The sequence below is a fragment of the Cricetulus griseus genome, chromosome 9 (assembly GCF_003668045.3).
Source record: "Cricetulus griseus strain 17A/GY chromosome 9, alternate assembly CriGri-PICRH-1.0, whole genome shotgun sequence".
Taxonomy (NCBI): domain Eukaryota; kingdom Metazoa; phylum Chordata; class Mammalia; order Rodentia; family Cricetidae; genus Cricetulus; species Cricetulus griseus.
In genome coordinates this window covers 9,762,789-9,781,518 of record NC_048602.1, presented here as the reverse complement: position 1 = coordinate 9,781,518, position 18,730 = coordinate 9,762,789, and the positions used below count along the sequence as shown (strand labels likewise).

Below are 18,730 nucleotides of genomic sequence, written 5' to 3'. Positions count from 1 at the left end.
CAGACCCTCATAAAGTCATCCACTTGCTAAGTGAGGGAATAAGAGACCTCCAAGTCAGGAGTGAGAGACCTCCTGGTAAAGAGCCAATCAGGGAATATTTTTGACTTTCAGGCCATTTGGCCATAGCACTCAGCCTTTCTGTCAAACAGAAATGCAATCAGATGATAGGTAAACAAGGGGCCGAGTTCCAGCTAAGCTTGCTCTACAGAGGCACCTGAGCTAGGCTTGGCTGGAGGGCCACTCTTGCCCACCCTCTCTCTCCTGTGCATGCAGAAGGCGCACGAGGCAGCCACAACTCTAGTTCTGATAGCAAAAGGGAAAGCTATAGCTCAAAGGGCCTGCAGCTTGGCCCCCTGGAGGCCAGCTCTGGGCGAAGTCAGCTCTGCAGATGTTGTTGGGAAAGAGTAAAGGAGCCACTGCTGCCCAAGCTAGGGAGGGAGGCGGGAGCAAACCCCCCATCCTACAACCTTCAGCCTTCCTCGGGCGCCCTCTGTGGGTGGAGCCTGGCAGAGCAAGCCTTCCCTCCTCTGGCATCCTGAAAGCCTTCCTCTAGCTCCCCCTACTGGTGGAGCCCAGTGGAGCACTTGGGGGTTGTAGGTGTCTAGAGTGTGGGTTTGGACATATCAGAGGGACAGTCACAAGGGCTTCGACTGGCTTTGGGGCATTCAAGCGACCCTCCCTCCATCATTTCTTTAGTTATTTTGTTACCAGTCAAAATAATGGGTATCATTATTGTGTGTGTGTGTGTGTGTGTGTGTGTGTGGTTTTTTTGTTTTGGTTTGGTTTGGTTTTTCGAGACAGGGTTTCTCTGTGTAGCTTTGGAGGCTGTCCTGGACCTCGCTCTGGAGACCAGGGTGGCCTCGAACTCACAGAGATCCACCTACCTCTGCCTCCCGAGTGCTGGGATTAAAGGCGTGCGCCACCACCGCCCGGCTGTTGTGTTTATTTTTATCGACCTTCCTCTTGCCTCTTCTGGTCAGTCCTTCTGTCCCACCCTGGTGTCTTTCTACCTCCAGGAGTCCTCCCTGCCCTCGGGTCGTGTGTGCTCTGTGACTCTACATCTCCGCTATCTTTTCTTTTCCTTATGTAAAGATTTGTTATATAGATGAATGAATGAATGAATGAATGAATGAATGAATGAGCAGAATGGGCAGGCGGTCACAACGTGGGTAGAGGATGACACAGCAGGGAGAGGCAGGTGGAGCAAGGCTGCGTGGGAGAACTGTAAAGTACGGTCTGAGGGGCTTTAAAAGCCAGCAGAGAAAGCCGGTCAGTATTTTAAGAATGAGTGTTATTGTGGCATTTAAGCAGGGGGCCGTGCCAGCTGTCTGGGGGACAGAAGTGACCTTCCCCACCCCCACCCCACTCCTGAGGCCTGAGCAGGAGCCAGCAACAGAGGCAGAGGGGATGATGTCATTCCTCAGGTGTGTGGAAGCAGAGTCAGGAGGGCTGAGAGAGAGAGAGAGAGAGAGAGAGAGAGAGAGTGCAGGTGTGGACTGACCTCCAGGCTTCTATCTCGGAGGGATCCGGAAGACAGGGGTCAGAGCATAGCTGGGGACAGAGACAAGGGTGAAATCACTGCAGGCTTCCCAGAAGGTCAAGGGCTTGACCTGGAAAGATGGCTCCAACGTTAAGAGCACTGGCTACTTTTTGCAGAGGACCTGAGTTCAGCTCCCAGCACCCACATGGTGACTCACAGCTGTCTGTAACTCTAGTTCCAGGGGATCCAAAGCCCTCTTCTGATCTCTGTGGCACACATACATACATGCATACATGCAAACATACATTCAATTCAGCCTGATGCTCATACACGTAAAATGAGAATAAACCTTTAAAACAAAGTCGGTCAGCGCCCATATGCTGAGCTCCCTGCAGACATAGGGGTCAGACCTGAGACTGGCTTCAGATGCCCCAGCTTTGGAGGGTGGGAACAGCAGACAGGAAAAACCCCCATCAGAGGACACGTGGTTCCAAACCCCAGAATCAACTAGATCAAAATGTCCACTCTGTCCATGCTCTCGTTTCTTCACATGTGGGTATGAAGGTCCCTCTGCATAGAGCTACTCCGGGGACCAAACATGAGGCTCTGGGGAGACCCCAGAATGGTGGCCATGTAGGGGAGTATTGTGCATAGGGCAGTGTGTGAGTGTAGTGGGTTCCCAGGACAAGAGACAACTTGGAGGCCCAGGAGACAGTAGTAATGTTTCAGGCTTCAGCAAAGGATGATGGGACATGAGATACAGCAGCTCCTGCTCTGAGCTGGCCCTGTACAGTTGCCACAGACAAATGACATGGCCCTGCTTTCGAAGGGTCTGTGGCTTAGTAATAGAGGCACAGAATTGAACAGATGTTTTGTAATTTAAGCTGCTGGGGTCAAGGGCTATCTGGGCTATCTGTCGGGGGGGGGGGTTGAGGGGACATGTTAGAGGAATGGCTGGAATCACCCCCCCCAAAAAAAAAAGACAGTTTCACTCTATAGCCTTGGCTGGCCTGGAACTGCATAGGCAGACCAGGGTGACCTTGCACTCACAGAGATCTGCCTGCCTCTGCCTCCTGATGGTCTGGATCAAAGCTGTGGGCCACCACACCTAGCCCATTGCTAAACAGACACCTCGGAGAATACAAAGGGCAGAGGATACCTCTGGGCGGAGGTCAGGTGGGCTCGGTAGAGTATCTAGGGAGGCCTGACTCCTGACACTGTTGTTGAGACTATCTTTTCCCTCCTAGACCTCAAGTTTTGTTTGCAGCTGCTGGTGGTAAGGAAGAGCTATGTTCTAGAATGGAGTTGGCAGAATTCAAGAGCAAAAAGCAAGCCACGGTGGCTGGAGCTTGCCCGGGTGCCAACAAGGCAGGAAGCTAACACTCCGAGGGCCACTTAGTGACATGGGAAGCCATTCTGTGTGTGTGTTCGTTTGTTGGTTCTTAAGATTTATTTGCCTGCCAGCAAATATGTGCACCACATGAATGTCTAGTGTCCTCAGAGGTCAGAAGAGGACTCAGGCTCCACTGAGATTAGAGACTAGAGTTACAAACAGTTGTGAGCCTCCATGTGGGTGCTGGGAATTGAACCCTGGTCCTCTGAAAGAGCAGCCAGTGCTCTTAACCACTGAGCCACCTGTCCAGCATCCCTTTAGCTAATATGTGGGGAGTGGATGTGGGCTTTGGGAGGGGATGGGAGGGTTCCTAGGGGGCAAGCGTGGCTACCAGGAAAAGCACTGGGGAGCACGGACCTGGGTGAAGGAGTCAGGGAGGAGTGGACAGACCTGGGAGGATTCCCGAACAGAGCTGCTGCCCTTGCTGCTGGAAAGAGGGCCTGAGGCAGGCCTACAAAGAGGCTGCTGAACCACGAGAGATAGGTAGAGAGCAAAGGGGAGCCCCACAGGCTTTCTGGGGAGGAGGGGGATCCCCAAACGGTTGGCTCAAGGACCACAGAGCACTGGGTATGTCAGCGTTTCCTGAGCCACCCTGGAAGGACTATTTTGGATGCACACTCATGCTCTTACACGCGCGCGGGCGCGCGCGCGCACACACACACACAAACACACACACACACACACACACACACACACACACACACACACACACACACACACGATAGGATCCCTATATTAGTTTTGATGGTTCCCACACCAGTTCACCTCTTATTCATGAATGTGACCAGCTAGAAGACAGGAGATGAATGCTCCCCTCTGCACCTCGGGAATCCCTGTGCACACCGTCTCTTCTGGTTTGCCTCAGGCCGAGCTGTCTCCTGCACCTCAGCTATGCTAGGCTGCCCCTCACTCACCCCGCCTTCCTTGTTGGACCTGCACTGTGTATCTCGGTTCTGGTTCATCATCAGGTCTGTGTGGTTTCTGACAGACAAGGGAAAATGAGTTGTCTTTGTGATCTGCCTTCTCTTTCCCTGGTCCCTGGGGACCTATCTGCTCTTTCTTTGGCCTTAGGTTCATTTGTTTCTTGTTTTGTTTTTTAAAGTTTTTGTTTGGTTTTGTTTTTATGGGGTCTCACTGTGTATCCCTGGCTAACCTGGAACTCACTATATAGACCAGGCTGGCCTCAAAAGATTTCCTCCTTCCTTTACCACCCTCCCCAAGTGCTTGGATTAAAGTTGGGCATCACCACATCCTGTCTTGTTTGTGTGTGTGTGTGTGTGTGTGTGTGTGTGTGTGTGTGTGTGTGACTATGCCACAGAACACCCTTGAGTGTCATCCTCAGAAATATTATCCACCTCATTTGAGATAGGGCTCTCCCTGGCCTGGACTCACTGGTTACACACTCGTCTGGTTGACCACTGAGCCCCAGGGAGCCTCTTGTCTACCTCTCCGATGCTGTGGTCACAAGTGACTTCCACCATGACCAGCTTTCCCACACGGTTCCAGGGATTTAACCCAGTCCTCATGCTGGCCAGGAAAGCATTTTACAGGCTGAGCTACCTCCCCATTGGTGATGTTGAATTTTATTTTTATTCCTTTTGTTTGTTTGGCTTTTGTTTTGTTTTTGAGACAGCCCTGGCTGCCCTGGAACTCACTCTATAGACCAGGCTGGCATTGAACTCAGAGATCGTCCTGACTCTGACCCCCAAGTACTGGGATTAAAGGTGTGCGCATCCACCACCTGGCTCGTTATTCTTTTGGTTAGTTATCCTTTGGGCCTTTGGCACCTCTCCCTGACCTTGGATTACACATCACCTATTCTCTCTCAGGTTTGTGGCCACTCTCACTTATACAGGGTCATGATCTGGCTCAGGCGTCATCAGACCACAGGCTCTGGACCTGGCTGTGTCCCCCGCCTCCTTCATACACTCTCTAGGGTCCTGAACCCAGTCTCCCCAGTCCCAGCCTTCCTAGGGGCTCCACCCTCCCTGCTATAGCCCACTTCCTGGGCTGCTTTAACCTCTGTGTTCTCAGCCTCAGGCCCCCGCGACAAGCTCTGTTCCCAGATTTGGGTTTGGGGATCCCCAGTCCCTGATACTGCAGTCCTGGGTATAAAATTGAAGTGTAGGGAAGGGTACAACTGGGAGCTGCGTCCCAATGACCTACCCCCCTGTGCAAAACAATACGCCAAGGTCTAGACACATGAACACCTCTGCTTGAGGTCATACAGTCATGGGAGGTGGGCAGGCAGAGCCAGGCTCTCCACTCGCTGAACCTACCTCCCACTTTGCTCTGTTTCTCAACTGTGAGTGTTAAATGCCACCTGGCACTCACTGGGCCCCTGAGAGATGTCACTGCATGTCCCCTCCTACATGTGTCTGTGGCCACATAAGCAGTGTGGCCACATAAGCACTTGCCAGTGTCTCAGTCATAGTGCGTGGAGCCTGCTGTGCTGTAGAAAAGTCCCGGTAGTGTGCGCACATGCAGTGTGTGTGTGTGTGTGTGTGTGTGTGTGTGTGCGTGCCCGTGTAGAAATACAGCCTCTCCCTGCTTTGTGTCAGCCCTCAACTGACAGCTGTCTAGTGTCCCCAAAGTGAGGATCACTGAGTTCACTCAGAAAGGGGTTCCCTGGAGGACAGCCCTGCCTACACTCTTCCCACACTTAAACACTTCGGGTCTGTTTCCTAACAGCCCTCCCGACCGGAAGTATGCAGCCTTCCCCAAGATCATTGCGGCTGAGCTGGACCCCGGTCCTAGGTGTCCTTCAGACACTTGTCCGGAGCACCAGTGCAAACTGGAGCAGAAACGGTTACACCCCACTCCGTGGTTGGCAGCTGCCCCCTTTCCTCATCAGTACCTTGGCTAACAGGGACTGAGGAAATGGCCCGTTGGGTAAAGTGCTCTCCACACAAGCATGAGGGCCTGAGTTCAGATCCCCCGCACAGAGCCAGGCACAGCAGCAGTGCCCGAGAAGCTGAGACCAGAGGATGCCTGGCTCTCGCTTGATGGGCTGTCTAGTGAATCACTGAGCTCCAGGTTCAGTGAGAGACCCTGCCTCAAAAAGTAAAGCGGAGGGCAGATGAGGAAGACTCCCAACCTGGACCTGGGGCCTTCATGTGTGCATACCACACATCCCCCTCCGTACACACACCTTAACATATGTACACACATTCGCACACACCCACAAACAAACAAAACACTTCCATCCATTCTGGTAAGCAATTAATAAATGCCATCTATTGAAAGCAAGGTCGCAAGAGCAAGTCAGTGATCCAGTGCCTGGACACTCGTCTGCTTCCTCATGATGTGAGGATGCAGGGTAGCCAGCAGCAAGGGGATGTGCTTTAAAAATAAAGCTGTTAGCTAGGCCTGGTGGCGCACACCTTTAATCCCAGCACCTGGGAGACAGAGGCAGGTGGATCTCTCTGAGTTCGAGGCCAGCCTGGTCTACAGAGTGAGTTCCAGGCTCCAAAGCTACACAGAGAAACCCTGTCTCGAAACCACCCCCCCACAAAAAAAAAAGAAAAACAAAACAAAACAAATAACAATAATATGAATAAGTCTGCCAGCCTGTGATGCTAGCATTTAGGAGGCATAGGGATGAGTTCAAGGCTAGCCTGAGCAAAATGGGACTCTCTCTCTCTCTCTCAAAAGCAGGACTGCTGCAATGGGCTCGACTATAGACTTGTTAGGAGTGAGTGGGTCAGAGGGACTGGGCACAGAGCCTCAGGCAGGCTCATCTCTAACTCTCGCGGAGGTACCTGCGGTTGTATCTAACTGCCCACCTCTGTCTCCCTCCCTCCTCCCTCCCCCCCACCTGCTTCCCCTCCAGCAGAAAGCAGACCTGGCTGTGGCAGCCTTCACCATCACCGCTGAGCGGGAGAAAGTCATCGACTTCTCCAAGCCCTTCATGACACTGGGGATCAGTATCCTCTACAGAGTGCACATGGTTTGTTTCCATGGGGACTGGGGAGGGGTGGCATGGCTGTGCCCTAGCATCGAGACTAGGGATTGGCTTAAGTGGACCTGGGGCTGATGGGCTGGTCGGACCTCTGAGTTCCTGGAGGATGAAGGGGTTGGGCACACAGCTTGTGCTCTCAATGTCCTTTCTTCCCCCTAGGGCCGCAAGCCTGGCTATTTCTCCTTCCTGGACCCCTTCTCCCCTGCCGTGTGGCTCTTCATGCTTCTTGCCTATCTGGCTGTCAGCTGTGTCCTGTTCCTGGCTGCCAGGTGAGTGGGCCACCTGGCCCTGGGGAAGGAGGGGTGGGGAGAGGCAGGAGCCCAGCCCACAGGCCACCCACACCGTCCCTCTTCTGTCGAGGCTGAACATTGTGGGCCACAGGGCGCTATGCCTGCTTTCCTGTCTTTTTTTTACCCTGTCTCTGTTTCTCTCTTTCTACTTGGGGGTCTGACTTGAGCTTTAGTGGGTCTCTACCAGGCCTCTCCTCTTGCTGCCACTGCAATGTCTGCTTCTGTGGTGTGCTAGCATCTCTCCTCTCTGCCCCCATCCCCTTTCTGCGTGTGTCCGTCACTGTCTTCTCCCCCCGCCCCAGCCGCTTCCAATCACAGTACCCCTTCTTTTCCGCACCTCAGCCTCAGCCACCCACTCATCTCTCCACAGGCTGAGCCCCTACGAGTGGTACAATCCGCACCCGTGCCTCCGGGCACGCCCGCATATCCTGGAGAACCAGTACACACTGGGCAACAGCCTCTGGTTCCCCGTGGGTGGCTTCATGCAGCAGGGCTCGGAGATCATGCCCCGGGCGCTGTCCACGCGCTGTGTCAGCGGAGTCTGGTGAGCCTCTTTGTGTCTACACTGTCAGAACTGGGAGGTCTTCCAGTCAGGGACAGGGGCTGCTGTGCTCTCCCCAGTGAATTCCTGTTCCCCTCCATGGCTGTGCAATGAAGAGCTGAACCTCAACAAAGTAGCCCACCGTCTCTATGGTCTTGGGTGGGGGCTGTCCCCTCCCCTGAAAGATGACACAGAAAGGCCTGTCACATTTATAAGCATTTGAAGATTTCCAGGACAGGAGAATTGTGAGTTTGAGAGCAGTATGAGCTTGAAAATCAAGTTCAAGGCCACCATGGGCTACTAATAAGACAGTGTCCAAAAAAATACCAAGGACTGGGGCCATGGCTTAGTGGTAGAGTGCTTGGCTAGCGTGTGCAAGGGCCCAAGTTCAATCCTAAGCATGTGAGCCAAGGGACGGACCCGTGACTTGGGTGTCAGTGAGTCGATGCTGGAAAGTATAGAAAAGTGAGCAGGCTCTGCTGACGTGACAGGAGAGGGGGCATTGCTATCGCTGTCTGTGACGTTGCCCTGGTTGTTACAGAGATTTAGAGTGTCCTGGATAAGATTCATTTGCCTCTGAAACATGCACCAGGAAGCTCTCGCCAGCTGCCACTCAGGACGCCTGGCCCACATTCTTTAAAATGTTTGTTCTTTCTTTGTGTGTGTGTGTGTGTGTGTGTGTGTTCACGCATACGCAGGTACACGTGTATGTACAGGAGCAGAGGCATCTGTGTGCTCGAGGGCTTCTTTGGTGGTGGTGGGGTTTTTTTTTTTTTTTTTGGTGTGTATGATGTGTTTTACATGTGTGGGTGCGTATATACATACATGCACTTGTGTGTGCACAGGGGTCCGAGAGCATGCAGAGGCCAGCGGCTGACACTGAATGTTACTCTCTGTTGCTCTCCGCTCTGTTTTTGTTTTGTTGTTTTTTTTGTTTTGTTTTGTTTTTGTTTTTGTTTGAGACTGAACCTAGAGTTTGCCAATTTAACGAGAACAAATGCTCGTGGTGGTAAAGCCTGTCAGCCTGAGTTCAATCTCAGAACCCACAGAAAGGTGGAGAGAGGGAGTCAACTTCAGAGTTTCCCCTTTGTCCCCCACAGGCACACTGTGGTGCGCACATAACCCATGTCACACACACAATAGCAATAAATGACCAAGCCACCGAGGCATTGGAGGGGCTGGGGATACAGCTCGGTTGGTGGCTCGGTTGCTTGCTTAGCCTGCGTGAACATCTGACTTCAGTCCCCATCAGAGCGTGCACAGGGCCTGGCAGTGTACCCCTGTGTTCTCAGCCCTGGGAGATACAGGCAGGAGGATCCGGTCAGGGTCATCCTTGGCTACATACTGAGTTTGGGGAAAACCTCGGTTATACAAGACCTTGTCTTAAAAGAATAGGGATGGGGCTAGGAATAGAACTCAGTGTAGAACACTTGCCCAGGGTGCTCAGGGGCCCGAGTTTAAAACAGACATTCGGATGGTACCTCTGTGTTCATTCCCATGTCTGCTACAAAGATCGCTTCCAATTTAGTGGTTAGAAGTGAAATGAATGTCTTTCAGTTGAAACCTAAACTAGATCTGCTAGAGACCTGCTTCAGGTTCCAAAGAGGCTGTGTGGAGTTAGTAGGGGTTGGGGCAGAGACAATCTCAGGGTGAATCGGGATGGCTGCCAGCATCGTTTAATTGAAAAAAGACTACACCTTTTTTTTTAAATACTTCATTCATTTATTATGTATACAACATTCTGCTTCCATGTATATCTGCACACCAGAAGAGGGCGCCAGATCTCATTACAGACGGTTGTGAGCCACCATGTGGTTGCTGGGAATTGAACTCAGGACCTCTAGAAGAGCAGTCAGTGCTCTTAACCTCTGAGCCATCTCTCCAGCCCGACTACACCTTTTTGTTGTTGTTGTTTTTTGTTTTGTTTTGTTTTTTGAGACAGGGTTTCTCTGTGTAGCTTTGGAGCCTATCCTGGCACTCGCTCTGGATATCAGGCTGGCCTCAAACTCACAGAGATCCGCCTGCCTCTGCCTCCCGAGTGCTGGGATTAAAGTTGTGCTCCACCAACGCCCGACTATACTAGTTTCTTAGTCTTACTATATGAGCCTGTTCCCCTCATAACGCTCCCAAAAGGCAAGGTCCTGAAGTCTCACTCTGTGCCATTGTACAGGGCCATTTTGATTTCTCTATACTCATTAACTGAACTCTTGCCCTTAATGGCCTCAGGCTCTAGATCTGAATTATTGGCATTTCATCCTTGGGATCAGGTGTGTCTAGTAAATCTCTACCTTCCTGTTCTCGGAGGAAATAGGAGGGCACAATGGAATTCCTGCTTCCACAGTGGCGGGGATTTCTTTCCAAAGAATTATTTTGTCGGCTGGGCGTTGGTAGCGCACGCTTTTAATCCCAGCACTCAGGAGGCAGAGGCAGGTGGATCTCTGTGAGTTTGAGACCAGCCTGGTCTACAAGAGCTAGTTCCAGGACAGCCTCCAAAGCCACAGAGAAACCCTGTCTAGAAAAACCAAAAAAAAAAAAAAAAAAAAAAGAATTATTTTGTCTAGGGAGGCTACCACGTACACATCTTTTACCAAAAACCCACATAAAATTTCCCAAAGGGAAAGGCATTAGAGAAGTCTGTTCTGCAAGGTTGCAGTGCTGGAAACTGTCAAGTAGCAACGGACACCGTGTGGTCCACACCATAGCTCTGACAGGGCTAAAAGTTATTAGTAGGCCTGCCTCCTGCAGACCCCCAAAGACCTCTTCTTATCTTTTCCAGCTTTTAGAAGCCTCCTGCATTCTCTGACCTATGGCCCAATACTAAAAACAAAACAAAACAAAACAAAACAAAAACTTATCATCAGATATTGAATCTAGGGATTTGTGCATGCTAAGAAGGAGTGCTACTTACTCTCCCTGGGGAATGCTAGGCAGGGGCTACCCCTACCACTGAGCCACGCCCCCAGTTCCTCACTGGGGGATTCTAGGCAGGGGCTCTACCGCTGAGCCACACCCCCAGCCCCTCACTGGGGAATTCTAGGCAGGGGCTCTACCGCTGAGACACACCCCCAGCCCCTCACTGGGGGATTCTAGGCAGGGGCTCTACCGCTGAGCCACGCCCCCAGCCCCTCACTGGGGGATTCTAGGCAGGGGCTCTACCACAAAGCTATGTCACCAGGCAAGTTTTTGCTCTTGTATTTTGGGACAAGTTCTCATCAAGTAGCTTATGCTTGTATTGAATTCGCTCTTATTTTGAGCTTTCTGTCCTCCTGGCCCCAACCTTTGAAGAACCTGAAATTACAATGTTTTTCCACTAGGCTCGTCTCTGATTTCCTTTCACACCCATGCCCTTGTGACTCACCAGGCCTGCCTGGACAATCCAAGATCGCTTTCTCATCTTAGCCCTTCATCTCATCTTCAAAGTCCCTTTTACCGTGCGATGGCAGGTTGCTGTGTTCCAAGGATTCAGGGGCCGATGTCTGGTGCTATCAGTGGGAGGGGCTTATTCTGCTCCCTCACATGCCAGGTGAAAGGTGTTAGCGTGGTCAGAGCAGCAGTGCTTTCCCTTGGCTGCTTCTGAGTGATGGATGGGTGCCCCCGAGGAGCTGTGGACAGCCGTCCTGAGTTGATGACTCTGGGCTGTCCTAAAGGCAGGGAACCAGTGGTCTCCACTCTGCGAGCCCTCCTTCCTCCTCAGCCTGGGACCTGCTTCTTGAGGGCCGTGTCATCTAGGCAGCCGTCTGCTGCCCTCTCCCGTCATAGTCATTCATTGTTCACTGGAGCTGTTTGCCTAGCCTCGTGCTCTTCCGCACCCCTAGTCCTCTTCACTAGTTTTGCTCATTCAGCAGGCACTGGGTCATCTCCACATGTGACTCAATGACAGTGACTGCAAGCCGAGTCCCCACCATCGTGCGTGGGACTGTAGGGCATGACTGCTGTCATTTATCCTAGGGGATCTCATGGGCACCTGGCCAAAACATGCCTCCCAGGCAGTGGCCACTCAGCCCAGTCTCCTGCAGCCATGCCCACCAGCCTCGGCACTGAAGACAGAATGCTCAGAAGTCAGCATGCCAAAGGCTCTCCCCGCCAGGGCTCGTCGCCCTTGCTCACTATTTAGAAAGTGAGTCCCCTGACCTCACTCTCCTTGCTCTCTAAGCCCCGCCTGCTTTCACCTCTCAGAGTCCAGATCAGTTCCTCAGTCAGCTACTGTCCTCCCACCCTCATGAAGAGAAACCCCTCACCCTGATCCAGCTAGCAGCAAGGCTTCTCCCCTTCTTCCCCCAGCCATCACGTCATATGTGATCCCTAGATCCGTATAGCCACCACCCCTTATCTAAGGCAGCATGTGTGCCACCTGCTAGCTGCCCTCTCCCAGAGTCCTCTGGCACTCTGTCCTCAGCTTTATATTGATAACGAATGCTATGCTCTTCCATCCTGAGCTGACATCCAATTGTTTTGTTTTGTTTCGTTGGAGACAGGGTTTCTCTGTAGCCTTGGATGTCCTGGAACTCACTCTGTAGACCAGGCTGGCCACAGACTCACAGTGCTGAGATTAAAGGCAGCCTGGCTTGGCAATATGATTTGCAATTGGATAACATCAGAGCAATAAGCAAATGCTTGTGTTTGAATATGTCAGAGGACAGAAACAAACCAGGTGACGTCTGTTTGTAATGAGTCAATTTGGGATGCCAAGAAGTAAGGTCATTGACTGGAACATTGTTGACGCTCAACATTTGACACTTAGAAATATTTGGCAAAGGTACCTGCCGGTGCTGGTGTGAATCACTGGGAACTGGTGCGGCTAGCCCGAGCATCTTGACTTGGTGACTCAAATACCTCTGGAATTGCTGTCCTAAATGTGACTTTCAGAAATGGTGAACATTTTTCGGCAGTTCTCCATACAATGGCATCCGGCCCTCAAGCTGAGAGAGAGCCACACTCTGGAGATTCCGTTTATGTATTCTATGACCGTGCAAGAACTGTGTGTGTTCCCTCCATGGAAGAGTCAGGCTTTGAGAGTTGTGCTGTCAGTTTTCTGTGTTGTTCAGGTCAGGCCTTGCATTGTCAGCCTGTCCACGGGCAGAAACCAGGAGAGCTAACAAAGTGCCCCCACACTTGACCTGACCTCAAGATACATGTCCCCCCACTGCAGGCCACTCCTCAATGCACTGGCCCAGGGCTGCTGCTCATTTCCAAACTCCTTGCCTGAGCCTCTTCCTGTATCCAGCCAGCTTGGGCTGATTCTCTTGGGTACTAACAGCTCACCCCAAATTTACCCTGTCCAAAATAGCTCAGTCCTATCGCCCTGTGCCCATCACCAATGTTGCAGTCTCAAGGGCCAGCCTGGCAGCTACTGCGTCGTTTCTTGGTGATAAGTAACATCAGCCTATGAGGCAGGTGTGGAGAAACTCAGTTCCCGGAGAGATTCCCAGGCATCACGTCAGGGTTAGAGATTTGTTTTTGTAGAAAACTATATTATTTACCCTTCTGTCCGCTCACCCCCAACCCAGAACCTTTGCGCATGCTCTATGCAGAGGCCAGTGGCATGTTCTCGTTAATGCCAGCTAAGGAGCCAGTGGGGTCTGGGAGACCTTCTCAGGTCTGTGGCCTGTAAGAGGGCCTGGCCACTCTTACTTGGCAGGAGGGAGGCCAGGGTAGAACTAATGGCTGCCCCGGGGTCCTGCAGCCAACCCCACTGGGTGCCTCCTCTCATTCCCGAGTCAGGCAATGTCACTAAGACAGTGACAGTAAGCACTTTCCTAGCACATTCTGACGTGTAGGTTAGCCCACTCTTCACCAACCCCTGTGTGGAAGAGCCAGCAATGAAGTGACCCACCCAGGTGAGGACGCCAAAGCACAGCCTCAAGGTCACACAGCTAGCTGCCAGCAGAGCCAGGACTTGGGGATTTTCCAGTTCTTGCCATTACTGATTTCCAGTTTGCTTCCATTGTGGTCGGAGAACATTCTCTGTAGGGCTTCACTCCTTTTAAATTGATTGAGGCTTATTTCACGGCTCGCTCTCTCGGGAAACCTTCCCTGCACTTGCCCTGGAAATGGATCCCAACGCTGATGGGTGAACTGTTCTAGAAACGCCATTGAGTATCAGTGGTTTGAGGTTGTTGTCCACGGCTTCGGCCTCCTCACTGGTTCTCTGTCCAGCTGTCCTATCAACCACAGAGAAGGAAATCAAGGCAGGGTGTCTCCCTGTGATCCTTGAGAACTCTGGGACTCTGTTCTTCAGTTGTCAGTTTGCTATTTCACTGCTTTGGGTTTGCTCTCTCTCTCTCTCTCTCTCTCTCTCTCTCTCTCTCTCTCTCTCTCTCTCTCTCTCTCTCTCTCTCTCTCTCTCTCTCTCTCTCTCTGCTGGGGTTAGAACCCAGAGCCTTAGAAAAATACTTTATTACTGAGCTAAACTCACAGCCTTTCATTGGTGAATTCCTGGCATGTTTTGTACAGCTGAGCCAAACACCCAGCCCCTCACTGGGGGATTCTAGGCAGGGGCTCTACCACTGAGCCACGCCCTCTGCCCCTTACTGAGGGATTGTAGGCAAGCATTCCACTGTGAAATCAGTTGTTGCTTTATAACTTTTGTTTTGTTTTGAGACTTTATAACTTTTAAAAAATTATCTTTATTGCCAGGCAGTGGTGGCCCACGCCTTCAGTCCTAGCACTTGGGAAGCAGAGGCAGGCATATCACTGTGAGTTCAAGGCCAGCTTGGTGACAAATACCTTGACCCCCTGAGCTGTCTCTTGCGAGCCCTGCTTTGAATTTTGAAAGTTCTGTAATTTCGGGCACTGATACCTGGGATTGCTCCATCCTCTTGTACCGTCCCCTCGGATGACCTTGTATCACGGTCTGGGCCCCAGGGTTTGTTCCGAGTTTAGCATTACACTACAGCTTTTGGATTGCTAGTGTTTACATGGTGTAAACATGCCCATCATTTTCTTCCAGTCTGCATGTATCATTGTGTGTGTGTGTGTGTGAAATCTTATTTGATTATATTATGTAGATGGCTGTTTTCCCTGCCTGTGGTGTGTGTACCACATGTGTGCAGTACCCAGAAAGGGCAGAAGAGGGCATCAGATCCTCTGGAACCCGAGCCCTAGATGGTTGTGAGCGGCCATGTCAGTGCCAGGAATCAGGCCCCTCAGCCATGTCTTCTGCCCTCCCATGTGCTTATGAATCTGCTGAATACCTCTGCTTGGAAGAAGCTCACAAGATCCTCCACCCTGTGTGAGCCCTGTGGGGTTGTTCTTTGCTTGAGAGAATTGCCTGTCTGTCTTCCTGGGGTCTCACCTCATCCGCACACATACTGATATTCAGCAAAAGGCTCAAGTGAACCCTGTGTTCCGGGAACAACCCTCTTCTTCTGAGCATTCAATTGCCAAATTCCCAGTCATCTGCGCTCCTGTTGAAGCCCTTGTCTCATCTCCTCAACATCCAGGATTGTTGCTTTTCCCTCCCCAGACTCACCGCGTGTTACAGCCCCACGATGCCCACTTAAGGCCTCCGTCTTAAGATATTGTCCTCTGGAGGCTGGCCCTGGGAGCACAGGCCTGTGATCCCAGCTGTTTAGGAGACTGAGACAGATGTTGGATTCAGGCCAACACATTCAAAGCCAGTTTGGGCAACATCCTGAGATGCTATCTCAAATTTAAAAGATGGGAGGTGCTGGGCAGTGGTGGCACGTGCCTTTAATTCCAGCACTCGGGAGGCAGAGGCAGGTCTGTGAGTTCAAGGTCAGCCTGGTCAGCAGAGCGAGTTCCAGGATAGGCTCCAAAGCCACAGAGAAACCCTGTCTTGAAAAACAAACAAACAATACAGAGAAACCCTGTCTCAAGAAAAACAAACAAACAAACAAAATATGGGGGTAGAGAGATGGCTCAGTGGTTAAGAGCACTGGCTACTTTTTTTTTTTTTTTTTTTTTTTTTTGTTTTTTTTTTTTCGAGACAGAGCTTCTCTATGACTTTGGAGCCTGTCCTGGACCTAGCCCTTGTAGACCAGGCTGGTCTCGAACTCACAGAGATCTTCCTGCCTCTGCCTCCCAAGTGCTGAGATTGAAGGCGTGCGCCACCACTGCCTGTGCTGCCTGGCGAGCACTGGCTACTCTTACAGAGGTCTGAAGTTTAGTTCCTAGCACCCACCTTGAGTGGCTCATACATACCTGTAACTCCAGCTCCAGGGGATACATTTCCCTCTTCTGGCCTCCATGGGCACACTTACACTTACATACATGATATAAAACACTCATTCAGCCGGGCATTAGTGGCGAACACCTTTAATCCCAGCACTTGGGAGACAGAGGCAGAGGATCTCTGAGAGTTCGAAACCAGCCTGGTCTACAAGAGCTAGTTCTAGGACAACCTCCAAAGCCACAGAGAAACCCTGTCTGGAAAAAAACAAAACAAACAAACAAACAAGCAAAAACTCATGCACTGAAAAATAGGTAGATATAGATATATTTTTCTAAAAATAGCTAGGAATGTAGCCCAGTGGGAGAGAACTTGCCTAGCATTCCCCAGTAAGAGGCTGGAGTGTGGTTCAGTGGTAGATCCCCTGCCTAGAATCTCCCCAGTGAGGGGCTGGGGTGTGGCTCAGTGGCAGAGCCCCTGTCTTGAATCCCCCAGGGAGGGGTTGGGGGTGTGGCTCAGTGGTGGAGCCCCTGCCTAAAATTCCCCTGTGAGGGGCTGGGGCGTGGCTCAGTGGTGGAGCCCCTGCCTAGCATGCTTGTGACTAGTTCTATTCTCTGTACTGCTAAATATTTTCTCTATTCTGCCCAGCTTTTTTAGTTGCTTACATTGAGAGTGTATTTCCAGACCATCTTCCTCTCTCATACCTAGAGTCGGAAGTTTCTGGAAGCTGTACTTAACCCAGGGAGTCAAGCTCCAGAACCCCATTCCTGGCCTCTGCCCTAACTAGCAGGCACTGAGCTAGCTGAAAGTCAAAGCCACTGGGGTCAAGGGTCAGGAGGAGCCACTCAGGAGGGGACCGTGGTTACAGGTCAAGGTGCAAGAGATGGCTGCAGCTTGTGGCTCATGCTTCCCACCCCTCAGGTGGGCCTTCACTTTGATCATCATCTCCTCCTACACGGCCAACTTGGCTGCCTTCCTCACGGTGCAGCGCATGGAGGTGCCGGTGGAATCGGCTGACGACCTGGCGGATCAGACCAACATCGAGTACGGCACTATCCACGCCGGCTCCACCATGACCTTCTTCCAGGTGGGGCACCCCTCGAACCTCCCAGGCTGGGCACGAGGGCAGGGGACCTGTGTTTGACCTTTTGCTGAGGAGAACTGGTACCTGGGAGACACTGACTTCCGTCTGGGGAATGGAGACAGGGAAGCAGGTGGGGTTTCTCAAACGAGCCAGTACTGGGCGGTACAGGAGGGGGAGGGTCAAGGAGGCTGCTGGGAGGGTTGGACTAAGTAGTGTGGTCTGTCAGGAGGAAAGTGGGGAGCTGCAAGGTGAGGAAAATCCACTCTTGAGTGTGTGGAAAAGGGAGGGCTCAAGGGAATCCCTCAGAGTGGCCCTCACCCATCTTCCTTCATACCCCCTCTGCCAAGAACTCGAGGTACCAGACGTACCAGCGGATGTGGAACTACATGCAATCCAAACAGCCTAGTGTGTTCGTCAAGAGCACGGAGGAAGGAATCGCCCGTGTCCTCAACTCCCGCTACGCCTTCCTGCTGGAGTCCACCATGAATGAGTACCACCGACGCCTCAACTGCAACCTCACCCAGATCGGGGGCCTCCTCGACACCAAGGGCTATGGCATCGGCATGCCGCTGGGTAGGAGCATGGCTGAGCTTGCAATGTGGGGGGAGACCGAGAGCATACTAACCAAGCTGTGCGAGGAATATCCCGTGCAGCCGTGCCGTGTGGCCCTGGGCAGGTGCGGTCCTCATCCTGAGGCTGTGTACTTTAAGCATGTAAAAAGTAAGCCTAGAAGCCAGTGAGCTCCTACCTCAGGGGGATAGTAAGAGAACGGAGGTGACTTTGCGCGTACTCCTCAGGAAACGTGAGCTCAGAGGCACAACACCTCCGCGGGAGACAGGATTTCAGTTTGTTTGTGTTTTAGTTCTTTGAGACAAGGATTCACCACCGAGCGATGTCAGGCTGTAGATGAGGATGACCTTGAAGCTCTTTTGATACTCCTGCCTCTACCTTCCACGTGCCAGGGACATGTAGTATATATACCATTGCTCACCGTACCACCAGGCCTGGCTGTACCTCCATGCTCGTACCTCCACGGTACATGGCTGTACCGTGCTCAGCTGTATCACCATGCTCGGCTGTACTGTGCTCGGCTGCTCCATGCTTGCCTGTACCATGCTCAGCTGTACCATGCTCGGCTGTACCATGTTCATCTGTACCATGTATCACCATGCTCGGCTGTATCACCATGCTCAGCTCTACCATGCTTGGCTGTACCATGCTAGACTGTATCACCATGCTCGGCTGTACCATGTTCATCTGTACCATGTATCACCATGCTCGGCTGTACCATGTTCATCTGTACCATGTATCACCATGCTCGGCTGTATCACCATGCTCAGCTCTACCATGCTTGGCTGTACCATGCTTGACTGTATCACCATGCTCAGCTCTACCATGCTTGGCTGTACCATGCTAGACTGTATCACCATGCTCGGCTGTACCATGTTCATCTGTACCATGTATCACCATGCTCGGCTGTATCACCATGCTCAGCTCTACCATGCTCGGCTGTACCACCATGCTTGACTAGGACTTAGCTGTCTTTGCTTCATATTCTTTACCCCAAGCCTACATTCTAGTTCAGAACAGCTACTCAGAAAAAGCAGGAAGGAGCAGGGAGGAACAGTTTATACTTCAGGATACACTGTTTCAGTGCCCAGTGCTAGAAACCCAAACACTAGTTTGTCTCCAAACCTTGGCAATGTTTTCTCTAACAATGAGACCTGGGCGCCCTGTAAGGATTAACCATCCCCACTGTATCTCTCTCCTGCCTGGCATTCAGTAGGTGCTTCAGAATAGAGAGCCCAAGGGGAGCCCATGAGAGGGAGGAGGGGGAATACAGAAGAGAG

At 51.8% G+C, this 18,730-nt stretch overlaps 1 protein-coding gene across 7 annotated transcripts in view; it reads left to right on the top strand.

Annotated features, from left to right (window-relative positions):
• Grik5 (glutamate ionotropic receptor kainate type subunit 5) overlaps positions 1-18,730 on the top strand; it is a 62,588-nt gene that overhangs the window by 38,765 nt on the left and 5,093 nt on the right. For 6 of the 7 annotated variants that reach the window (XM_027430358.2, XM_027430356.2, XM_035449224.1 and 3 more), the window contains 5 exons: positions 6,706-6,822; positions 6,994-7,103; positions 7,495-7,668; positions 16,718-16,883; positions 17,228-17,453. In XM_027430358.2, coding sequence (XP_027286159.1) covers positions 6,706-6,822; positions 6,994-7,103; positions 7,495-7,668; positions 16,718-16,883; positions 17,228-17,453 — 793 coding nt within the window. The remainder of the gene's footprint in view (positions 1-6,705; positions 6,823-6,993; positions 7,104-7,494; positions 7,669-16,717; positions 16,884-17,227; positions 17,454-18,730) is intronic. The other variant, XM_027430357.2, reaches the window with a different exon arrangement.